The sequence below is a fragment of the Triticum aestivum genome, chromosome 6D (genome assembly GCF_018294505.1).
Source record: "Triticum aestivum cultivar Chinese Spring chromosome 6D, IWGSC CS RefSeq v2.1, whole genome shotgun sequence".
Classification (NCBI taxonomy): domain Eukaryota; kingdom Viridiplantae; phylum Streptophyta; class Magnoliopsida; order Poales; family Poaceae; genus Triticum; species Triticum aestivum.
The window spans coordinates 458,521,872-458,532,065 of record NC_057811.1 but is presented as its reverse complement, the minus strand read 5'-3'; the positions used below and the strand labels follow the sequence as shown (position 1 = coordinate 458,532,065).

Here is a 10,194-nt window from a genome sequence, read left to right as displayed (position 1 = left end):
ATTTCTTTGTACCATATTTTAAACTTCAAGTACGATAAATAAATGGACCAATAATTGTTCATTGCCATGTCATACTATGCGATGCAATTAAATGTGTGTGTTGCATCTCCAATGGTAGCACCACGCTAAATCCACCATTGTTGCTTTGCCTTCTAGAGCAGATAAAACTTTCTCATATGGGATAACCTTGTGCTTTGAACAATACTAGATGACCCATTGCGTCAATTGGCGTAGATACCAACTGCAGGCCGGAGGTTAAGGAAATATTTGAAGGATTTTTCTCCCCAACTGTTTGCAAATGATTATGCTCATACTGCATTTTGATTTGCTTTGACGACGATAATTGCCCATAGTTTTTCTTGGCGGTTTACTTTTGGTGACATGAGACTCTGTTTGTGATGGATTTTTTCCCTGGCTGTCTGCAACAGCGCAAAGACCAACTACAACCGGAAGTTAAGCAAGCTATGGGTGGCACGTGTAGCAGTCATGGAGCAGGCGGGTTGGTAGCGAAGACCGATCACACACTCCACGATCAAATGACGTCGGAACCGCCCGCCCCCACCCGGAATCACGTGAGCAGAAGAAAACCAAGGGAGCCTACCAAACGATTCACTGACTGGGGGAGAGTGAGATTAGCAAGAACAAGCAGGAGATTGTGCCAAAGCCACCGAGCGAAACGTTCAGCCAATTCAAAGGGAAAACACGATCATACAACACGTGTGAGGCCGCATACTCCAAAAGCCGGGAAGACACTCTAAAACAACATACGGGCAAACCATAAGACCCGAATACTTTATTGACCATGTTCGCTAAAATCCATCTGCAAAAGACATTGTTGCGGTAGTTTGTTCATGAGCATCACATAACCACCTGCCTTAGCGTGTGCGGGCCGGTGTATGTCGAAACTGTAACTGTCCTCTCGGGTCTTTGAAGATGGCGAAACGAGCACGCCCAACCGAATTGAATACAAATGTATGGGCAACCTCGTTTGGCATGCCTTCTTTCATTTTGCAACCGTGAAAATAAGGCATCGATCTCGGATGTGTTGTCGGTGGCCGTCGAGCATACCGCTCCATAAGGCATCGCCAAACATACATACAACTGAAAAGAGGAACGGCCAGGGCAACGGAGCAGGAGGGTTGGTAACGAAGACCGACCACACACTCCACGTCAAACGACGTCAGAGCTGCCCACTCCCACCCGAATCATGTGAGGGAAGAAAGCCAAGGGAGCTGACCAAACGATTCACTTAGTGGGTCGAGTAAGATCACTGAGCATAGGGGAGGAGGCCATGCCAAATCCATCGAACAAAACTTTCAATCATACAACACGTCTGACACACACGCACGCCGAATAAGAAAACCGGCCGGGCCGCAGAGTCCAAAATCAGGGTTGACGCTCTAAACAAGCCATCTGTCGGGGGTAACGACAACAACAAGCCAGGTAGGCAAAGCACCTCCACACCCACCCAACGGGAACCAACGTATGCAAGACAGACAAGAGAGCTATCCGTCCACGGGTCACGACAGCAAAAGGACGATTCAACAAAGGTAGACAACATTCACTAGATGACCCGTTGCGCCGATGGTGCAAAGGATGAGAGCGAGCCAAGATTTCAAATCATGCAAGTTGGAATATTTAGACACCAATCATAAAACCGTTGAAGCATAAGGGAAAAGATATTTAGGAATAGCTACACTCTAAAATGAGTGAATCTACACTCTAAAATATGTCTATATACATTCGTCCATATTGCAATCTCTACAAAAACTTATATTTAGGAATGGACCCTCCGTTCCTAAATAGAAGTCTTTTATAGATTCCAAATATAGAGTACATGCAGAGCAAAATGAATGAATCTACACTCTAATATATATCTATATACATCTGTATGTAGTTCGTATTGAAATCTCTAGAAATAGTTATATTTAGGAACGGAGGGAGTACATTGATGGTTGACTCATAGACCAAAAGAAAGGCATAGGTACTCTTTTTCTTTTTCTTTTTGAGAACATGGTTACAGGGACTCAAAAAGGCCTTATTGCAAGATGTTTTTTTTTGGCTCCTTCGTGATGTCCTGTCTCTTTGGACAATTCCTGAGAGAAGTCACGTGTGCTGCAATATGTTCGTATTTTCATGCATATATATGTGACATTTCTCCCTAAAAAAAGGGCGATGCTCCACTGTCGGTTCATTTGGTGCCATGTGCAAAATAACGCAACGACCACCTGCCCATGGAGGTTCTGTGAAACTTTTTTTTTTAGGGAAATGCCATCATGGCGGTTTATATTTCATGAGCAAAAAGGGCTACATCTTCTGACAAAATGTCTAACAAAAAACCCGGAGGCTCGGACTGCCATATTGGCTTCCCTAGGACAGTGTTGAAAACTAACTGAAACAAAATTACGACAAATAAAAGCGCACTCCTCATAAATAGCTGCTGCCGGTTCAAGCGAGTTGCCTCCAGATTGCATCACTTGGATCACTTCCATACAGTCAGCCTCAATCACCAGTTTGTTGCAGCCCATGTCGTTTGCCAGAATGAGGCCGTCTCGGAGCCCTCGGGCTTCCGCCGTCGCCGCGTCCTCAACGAACCGAATGTCGCTACATGATGCTGCAATGAAGGATCCAGAAGCATCGCGTAAGATTGCACCTGAACCCCCCCGAACCACTGTCCTCAGAAAAAGAGGCATCTACGTTGAGTTTTACAAATCCCTCACCTGCGAGTAAATAGCATAAAACTACTACTTTACAGGCTATGGTTCCAAAAAACTACCGATTTTTAATTTTTCTCAGATAACTACCAAATGGGTGGTCGGCTGTTTCAAAAAACCCAAATCGCCGGGTGCTTAGCAATTGATCACGATTATGACAGGTCGGCCCCGCGCGTAAGAGCTCTGTTTGTTTGACCGTTAGGGGTGGGCCTCACACAAATTTAAAAAAGCAATCAGACCCTTGTAAATATTTTTAAAAAGCAATCAGGTCCCTGCAAAAAAATTAAAAAGGCAATCGGGTCCTTCCCGTGGCTGTGCTCCAGATCGAGACGAGCGGGGCGCCCGCAACCATGCTCGCCGGCCATCAGCTATCGTGTGGAGCTCTCGCCGGCGGCCAGGTCGCGGGTCAGGGAAGGAGACGGCTCGGCAAGGTCGCATGCCAGGTCGCGGGCCAGGCGGAAGGGCGTGAAGGCGGGGCTTCTCCAGGCGGGCGAGGGTCCAGGCGAAGCTCCTTGCCGGCCACCGCCTCCTCTAGCCGGCGAGCCGCGCCGGTAACCGCAGTGAGCTCCTCGCCACGCGGCCTCTCTCCCTTCCCTCTTCCTCGCGCTGGCTTGAGGTGGGTGGAGCAGCTCGACCAGCTCCGCAGCAGAGTGGGCTCGAAGTGGCATAGGGCGGCGGCCGGACGTGGCACAGGACGGCAGCGTGGAGTGTGGTCGGCGGCCATGGCGGTTCTGTGATGTTCTTGACGAGCAGGGAGAGTGGAGGAGAAGGGAGGCAGAGAGGAGAAGAGGAAGATAAGAAGAGACACTGACATGTGGGCCCCACATGTCAGTTAACGGTCAAACTAACAGTCAAACTAACGCTTTGTTTAGGTGTGGACCTGACCTGTCATAATCATGATCAGTTGATAAGCACTCAGCGATTTGGGTTTTTTGAAACAGCCGACCACCCATTTGGTAGTTATCTGAGAAAAATTAAAAATCGGTAGTTTTTTGGAACCATAGCCTGTAAAGTAGTAGTTTTATGCTATTTACTCCTCACTTGCCTGGCGTGTGTGAAACTTCTTTCTACATGCTTTGCTCCTTTTATTATAAACGTGAGTCAGTTTGAGGTAGCACAAAATAAACTTGGCTATTATTATCTGGGTCGCATATGGTTTGCTCGGTAACAATAACAACGACGTTAAACTTTGGCCAGACAAGATTAATCGGACCCGGACCCGGTCTCCTTATCCGGTCCAACCCAACCCAACCCCACCGGCCCGGCGGCCACCCGAACAATAACAAATCCGCGACCGAATCCACCTCCTCCTTTCCTCTCCTTTGCCGTCCCCTCCCCAACACGCGTTCCCCACAAATTCTCCCACCGAATCCCCAAATCGCGCGAGCTCCTCCACGAATCCCCCTCCCCGATCGATTCGGTTCGGCCCGACTGATCGCCGCCGGAGAAGAGGATCACCGCCACCATGTGGGCCGCGTCGTGCCTGGCGTCCTGCTGCGCCGCGTGCGCCTGCGAGGCGTGCCGCACCGCCGTCGGCAGCATCGGCCGCCGCTCCGCGCGGATCGCCTACTGCGGCCTCTTCGCGCTCTCCCTCCTCGCCTCCTGGGTGCTCCGCGAGGTCGCCGCGCCGCTCCTCCAGTCCATCCCATGTACGCCCCGCCCCCTCGCCCTTACCCTAACCTAACCTAACCCCGAATTCGTTTTCGCTCGATCTGACCGACGACGCTCTGTTGCAGGGATCAACCACTTCCACAAGACGCCGGACCGCGAGTGGTTCGAGACGGACGCCGTGCTCAGGGTCAGCCTCGGCAACTTCCTCTTCTTCACCATCCTCGCCGCCATCATGGCCGGCATCAAGGACCAGAAGGACCCGCGCGACAAGGTCCACCACGGCGGCTGGATGGCCAAGATCTTCTGCTGGGTCGTCATCGTCTTCCTCATGTTCTTCGTCCCCAACGGCGTCGTCAGCTTCTACGGTGAGAGAACCCTTTTTCCTTCCGCTCACGCAGCTGGCTGTAGTACAGTCCGCCTGATATCTAGCGCACATGGTCAACATAATCGTTCAGATACTACATACTTGGATGGATAACATTTGGTTGAATGAAACTACTAATCGCCTAAATTAATGACGAGGCATACACTTAAAAACATAAAAAATCATAGGATGGATAACATTTGGTTGAATGAAACCACTAATGGCCTAGATGAATTAGAAGGCATATACACTTAAAAATAATAAAATCATAGGAGATATTAGTTGCCCCTTCCCTCAAAACTCCTGGAAAGGTTTCTTCAGGGGGTGACTGTTTTGTTTTACACTTTTGATTCTACCATGCACTAGAAAATGAATGGAAAGGGTTTGTATGGGCACTGCTTGAACCAAACAATAATATCAGATGTATGGGGGTCACTGAATCAAAAGAATAGATGGTAATGTAGAATAACTAATACGCAAAACAAATGTTGGTACATCGATTCTGTGTTATCAAGATATGTATACTAGGATCCTGTTAATGATGGCATAAAGAAATACTAAACAATTGTGAATACACGGATATTAGTCAAAATGTGATTGAGCTGTTGGCTAGACATTCTATAAAGGTGTAAAGAAATGTTGGCGCTGTCAGTCGTGGTTATCGTTGTATGGAGTCTGTGTTGCAAGGCTGTTCTTACTAATACTTTCTGTCTCCCTTGACTTAACTAAATGTGAGCTGATTAGATTTGGATTAAAATTTGCTCCTGCTATCAGAGACATCAACTCTTGCTGTCTATCTTTGCTTATTTGCTTGTTTAATAAAACCTGAGTCGGATTTGGGATTGTACCGGAGGAGTTATTCAATAATTTTTGAATTTAACTATTTGTGAAAAAACTGATACCCTTTTGCTGTCTTATGGTTTAATCTAGCCGTTCGTTTCTGTACTCTTTCTTTAAGCAATATAGAACTCATAAACCATCGGCAAATACTCTTGCCAGTTGAAACTGTCAATACGTTTTGGACTAGTGTATTATGCTATTTGCTTTACTGGAAACTGCATTGCCATCATTATTAAAGTTTATTTTACTGAAGGTGATGCTTACTGTAGTTATATATTTCTGCAGAATCGATTTCCAAGTTTGGATCTGGACTGTTCCTTCTCGTTCAGGTTGTTCTTCTGTTGGACTTCGTGCACGGATGGAATGAGAACTGGGTTGCTAAAGATGAACAGTTCTGGTGGGTACCTTGTCTTTGTCAGCTTCAATTAGCTGAGTTTCCATTGGTTTAAGGAATGCATCTTAGTTCTGTTCAAAATATATTTTTACTTACTCTTCATCAATGTAGGTACATGGCACTGCTGGTTGTCTCAGTTGTTTGTTATATTGGCTCATTCGCTTTCTCTGGTCTACTCTTTCACTGGTTCACTCCATCGGGACAGGACTGCGGACTCAATATGTTCTTCATTGTCTCCACACTGATTCTTGTTTTTGTGTTCGCTATTGTTGCGCTGCACCCAAAGGTATTCTTATTTTCAGATTCTCCTACAACTTAGCTTTTGTTAGTGTCATGTTTGGTTGATCCATAATGTTTTTGCTCACTGCTATGCCATGAAAATGACATGATTGTCTTTGTGCATTATGGTAATTGCTATGTAGATCTGCTCCTTCGATTTCCTTTAGAACTTTTAGCTTCTAGTTAGGATACAAGCAATCGATGCTATTAGTCTATTGTACTGTGCTATGATAGTTTCTTGTTTTATATAAGAAGGATTAATTTGGGGTTTATGGTTTGGGCAGGTCAATGGAAGCTTGCTGCCTGCATCAGTTATAGGCCTCTACTGCACATACTTGTGCTACAGCGGACTCTCCAGTGAGCCAAGGGATTATGAGTGCAACGGGCTTCACAATCACTCCAAAGCTATGTCAACTGGTAGCCTTACGTTGGGATTATGTACCACCATCCTTTCTGTGGTCTACTCTGCTGTTCGTGCTGGCTCTTCTGCAACTGTGCTCTCAGCACCAGACTCACCACACGCTGGTTGGATTTTGTTCTCTGGCCACTGAATTAACTAATTATGTATTGTGTGTGTGTTGCAACTTGCTAAATTCGCTGGCGTTTCCTGTAGGTTCCGACAAGCCCCTGCTCCCCTTCAGCAAGGCTGATGAGGAGGAAACCAAGGACGTGCCCAAGCCGGTGACATACTCCTACTCGTTCTTCCACCTCATCTTCTCCCTGGCGAGCATGTACTCGGCGATGCTCCTGACTGGCTGGTCGACCTCGGTTGGCGAGAGCGGCAAGCTTGTCGATGTCGGGTGGCCGTCTGTCTGGGTCAGGATCGCGACCCAGTGGGCAACGGCAGGTCTGTTCATCTGGTCCCTCGTCGCTCCCCTCCTGTTCCCAGACAGGGAGTTCTAGATCGACCTGGTTACCTGCTAGTGCATCATCCGTTTGGAGCCACCTACGTATCGTATCGAACGTGTTTCGGCTGTGATGGCTAAGCTGACTATCTGTATCTGGTCTGTAATATTGTGTGAGCAAACCCATGGCAAGGAGCTGGTGTTTGTGTGACGTTGTCGAGTCTGGTCTGCATGATGTGTGACCTAAGGCATTGTTGCCAGTATTTCAACAGTGAAGATATGGTCTTTGGTTGTATATATATTGAAGTTGATCTATCTCACTTGCATTGGTGTGTTGCTTAAGTGCGAATGAATGAAATGCATGTGCTGTATGTTATTTTCATAATTTCGGTATTTCTGAACAGACTCGCTCTATTTCTTTGATTGCATAGCTATTTTTCTCATATACACTACGTGGAAGAAAGTGTTTCTTGACAAGTTAAAAATTCAGTGTCGGCTTATGAACTTGTCTTGCCATGCAACTTCTGATGGCAAAATGATGCTAGTATAGATATATAAACAAGGGTAAAAACAGAGAAGTGTTTCTAGCTGACTAGATTAAAATGCGCTGACAGTATGATCTTATCCCGGCCTCTAATTATGCTTATTTACAATCTTCTGTGTGTCCTGATGAAGTTGGTTGTGATCAAAGAAACCACAGAGCCACACGCATACGACGCCGCGGCGAGCACGGCTGCGGCCCCCAGCAAGACGGCCTTCCACTGCCTCGTCGCCGCCAAGACGGCCGCGGCGGCAGCCACCGCAGCGAGCACGACGAAGGCCTTCTTCAGGGCGGTGTACCTGTTGACACTGTCCCTGCACCCCTTGCAGTGCACGACGTGCCGGAAGTACCTGCTGGTCGGGTTGGGCGCGTGCTGCGTGCCGAAGCCGCCCTTGGCCGGGAACGACGCGGAGATGCCCGCGGCGGCCCCCGCCGGCGCCTGCTCCACGACGGCCGGCACGGGCGGCGGCGAGATGGTGCTGTGGCCGAAGTAGTAGGGCATGCCGTGGCCGGCCCTGTCCATCCACCGCCGGTACTCGGCGACCCAGGTGTCCGATGAGCGGAGGTTGAGGTAGAGCTCCTTGGTGGGCACCTTCTCCCGGAGCAGCACCTCGTTCTGCGACGACAGGAACCCCATGTCCTGCTCGAACACCTTGCACGCGTTCTGGTGGAAGTACCATTTCGGCAGCACCCTCAGCAGCGGCGACCTCGCCGTGGACCCGAACCGGACGAGCAGCATCGACTTCCCCTGCCCGGCCGGCCGGCACAGGAACTGCGCCGAGAAGCACTGCTCCCTGCCGTCCTTGTCCACGAACTCGAGCGTGTTGGTGAGCACGCAGGGCGCCTCGAAGCGGAGCAGGTTGCGGAGGTGCGGCGCGCGCTCGCGCCACCAGTGGCCGGCGAAGCCCCGGGCGGTGCGCTCGGCGACCTCGAAGGCCAGCGGCTGCGCGTCCTCCCGCTTGGCCGTCCAGTCGGTGCGGTCGTGCGAGATGGGCACGTGCGCCGGGTCCATGAGGTTCTCCAGCAGGATGGAGTGGTCGTAGGGGAGCTCGTGCACCGTGGACAGGTCCGTGAACCCCGCCCGCGCGTACGGCTCGAACCACGGCAGCTTCTTGGCGTCCGGCGGGGTCGCCGGCGACATCCACACCCACACCACCCCCTGCGAGTCCCGCACCTCGTAGTTGCGCGCGCACGCGTTCCGCGGGATCTTGGCGCCCTCAGGCAGCTGCATGCGCATCAATCAAATCAAACACATGAATTTTCTCATGCGTTCGTAGTACTGATCCATGAATGAACTTGATTCGAAAGAAGTGCAGGACGAGACAAGACCTGCGGGATCTTGACGCACTTGCCCTCGCCGTCGAACTGCCAGCCATGGTAGAGGCACTCCAGCTTGCCGTCGACGAGCTGCCCTTCTGACAGCTTGGCTAACCTGCAGTGCAATCGGCCATGTTTGGATCATGCGATCAGTTAGAGGATCGGAGCTACACAGTATTATAACTTCAGTTATCAATCATGGCGATCTAGTTTCATCTGCTCGAATGAAGATGGATTTCTAAGTTTAGATGCACGAATTGGGATTTTATACTGAAACGAGATAAGTACTGACACACTCGTCTACCTGTGCGGGCATCGGTCCTCGTGGCAGCGGAGCACGCCGGCGGCGTCGCGGTAGAGCACGAGCTGGCGGTCGAAGACGGTGAGCGGGAGCGCCGCGTCGTCGGGCACCTCCTTGGACAGGTACAGCGGGTACCACTCCTCCCGCCAGTCGTACCTCCCGGCCGCCTCGCTCCCCTCCCCCTCCTGGGGGAGCAGCACGCCGTCCTGCTCCTGCGCGCCGGCCTCCTCCACCGCCGCCGCCCAGCACCTCCCGACGGCGCGGCTCCTCCCCCTTCCGACCCCGACCCCCTGCCACCGCACGCCACGCGCTGGGCTCGCCGCCGCGGAGGAGATCTTGAGCGCGGCGGAGGAGACCGCGAGGAGGAGGGAGGGGCGGGGCAGCGCGGTGGTGGGAGGAGGGGGCGTCATGTCTGGTCTGGTCTGTGGTGGTGGTTTGGTTGGCGCACAGAGCTCGCCCGCTCGATGCCCCGGATAAAAAAACTGTAGAGGCCTCGTGGGTTTGCATGCAGACACACGACTCTTTGCTTCCCGCTACGTTACACGTACGTATATATGAGACTCAATAGAGGTTCTGGCGAGTCGCCTGTGTCCCTGTCGTGCAAACTGGCGAGTGAGTTCCACACGCATCCGGGACAAATTTGACATTATGCGACAAGTTCAAAAATATTCTACCGACAGATTAGATAAATGACCAAACAAAGAGCGACCTATGAGAAAGTGACCAAAACATTCAGGGTCAAGTCAGCATTCTTTTGAGATAAACGTCTGTATTTGAGGTTTCTTGTACTCTTGGTGAATCTTTATAATAGATATGGTCCTTTTCGAGAGAAAAAAAGGAATAAAGTGCATCCTTGCGCCTGAATATGGTTTTCTTTTCCTCTTGGATTTGTTGGTTCTTAATCGATTGAATTAGTTAAATCTTGATTAACATTACACTCGTCAATTTATGTGGATATTCTTTCGGATTTTTTTCATTACCCGCTTTT

The 10,194-nt window shown here is 50.0% G+C and overlaps 2 protein-coding genes across 2 annotated transcripts; one reads left to right on the top strand and one right to left on the bottom strand.

Moving 5' to 3' along the window:
- The first annotated feature begins 3,991 nt into the window (after positions 1–3,991).
- On the top strand, positions 3,992–7,367 carry LOC123145873 (probable serine incorporator). The gene is made up of 6 exons (XM_044565383.1): positions 3,992–4,363; positions 4,451–4,690; positions 5,815–5,926; positions 6,035–6,209; positions 6,487–6,727; positions 6,816–7,367. Exons 1-6 carry the CDS (start codon positions 4,180–4,182, stop codon positions 7,103–7,105), a joined length of 1,242 nt encoding a protein of 413 aa, XP_044421318.1. The 5' UTR covers positions 3,992–4,179; the 3' UTR covers positions 7,106–7,367.
- Positions 7,368–7,547: 180 nt separating this feature from the next.
- On the bottom strand, positions 7,548–9,733 carry LOC123145871 (protein TIC 55, chloroplastic). The gene is made up of 3 exons (XM_044565382.1): positions 9,210–9,733; positions 8,918–9,020; positions 7,548–8,813 (listed from the first exon to the last, which is right to left on the bottom strand). Exons 1-3 carry the CDS (start codon positions 9,614–9,616, stop codon positions 7,695–7,697), a joined length of 1,629 nt encoding a protein of 542 aa, XP_044421317.1. The 5' UTR covers positions 9,617–9,733; the 3' UTR covers positions 7,548–7,694.
- Between the last annotated feature and the right edge of the window lie 461 nt (positions 9,734–10,194).

Bases quoted from the DNA above. Each gene is read 5' to 3' on its own strand.
- LOC123145873 (XM_044565383.1), top strand. From the start codon at position 4,180: ATGTGGGCCGCGTCGTGCCTGGCGTCCTGCTGCGCCGCGTGCGCCTGC. The intron at 4,364-4,450 runs GTACGCCCCGCC...GCTCTGTTGCAG, and splicing joins GCTCCTCCAGTCCATCCCAT to GGATCAACCACTTCCACAAG. The intron at 6,728-6,815 runs GTTGGATTTTGT...CGTTTCCTGTAG, and splicing joins ACCAGACTCACCACACGCTG to GTTCCGACAAGCCCCTGCTC.
- LOC123145871 (XM_044565382.1), bottom strand. From the start codon at position 9,616: ATGACGCCCCCTCCTCCCACCACCGCGCTGCCCCGCCCCTCCCTCCTC. The intron at 9,021-9,209 runs GTAGACGAGTGT...ATTGCACTGCAG, and splicing joins GAGGACCGATGCCCGCACAG to GTTAGCCAAGCTGTCAGAAG. The intron at 8,814-8,917 runs GTCTTGTCTCGT...ATGCGCATGCAG, and splicing joins AGTGCGTCAAGATCCCGCAG to CTGCCTGAGGGCGCCAAGAT.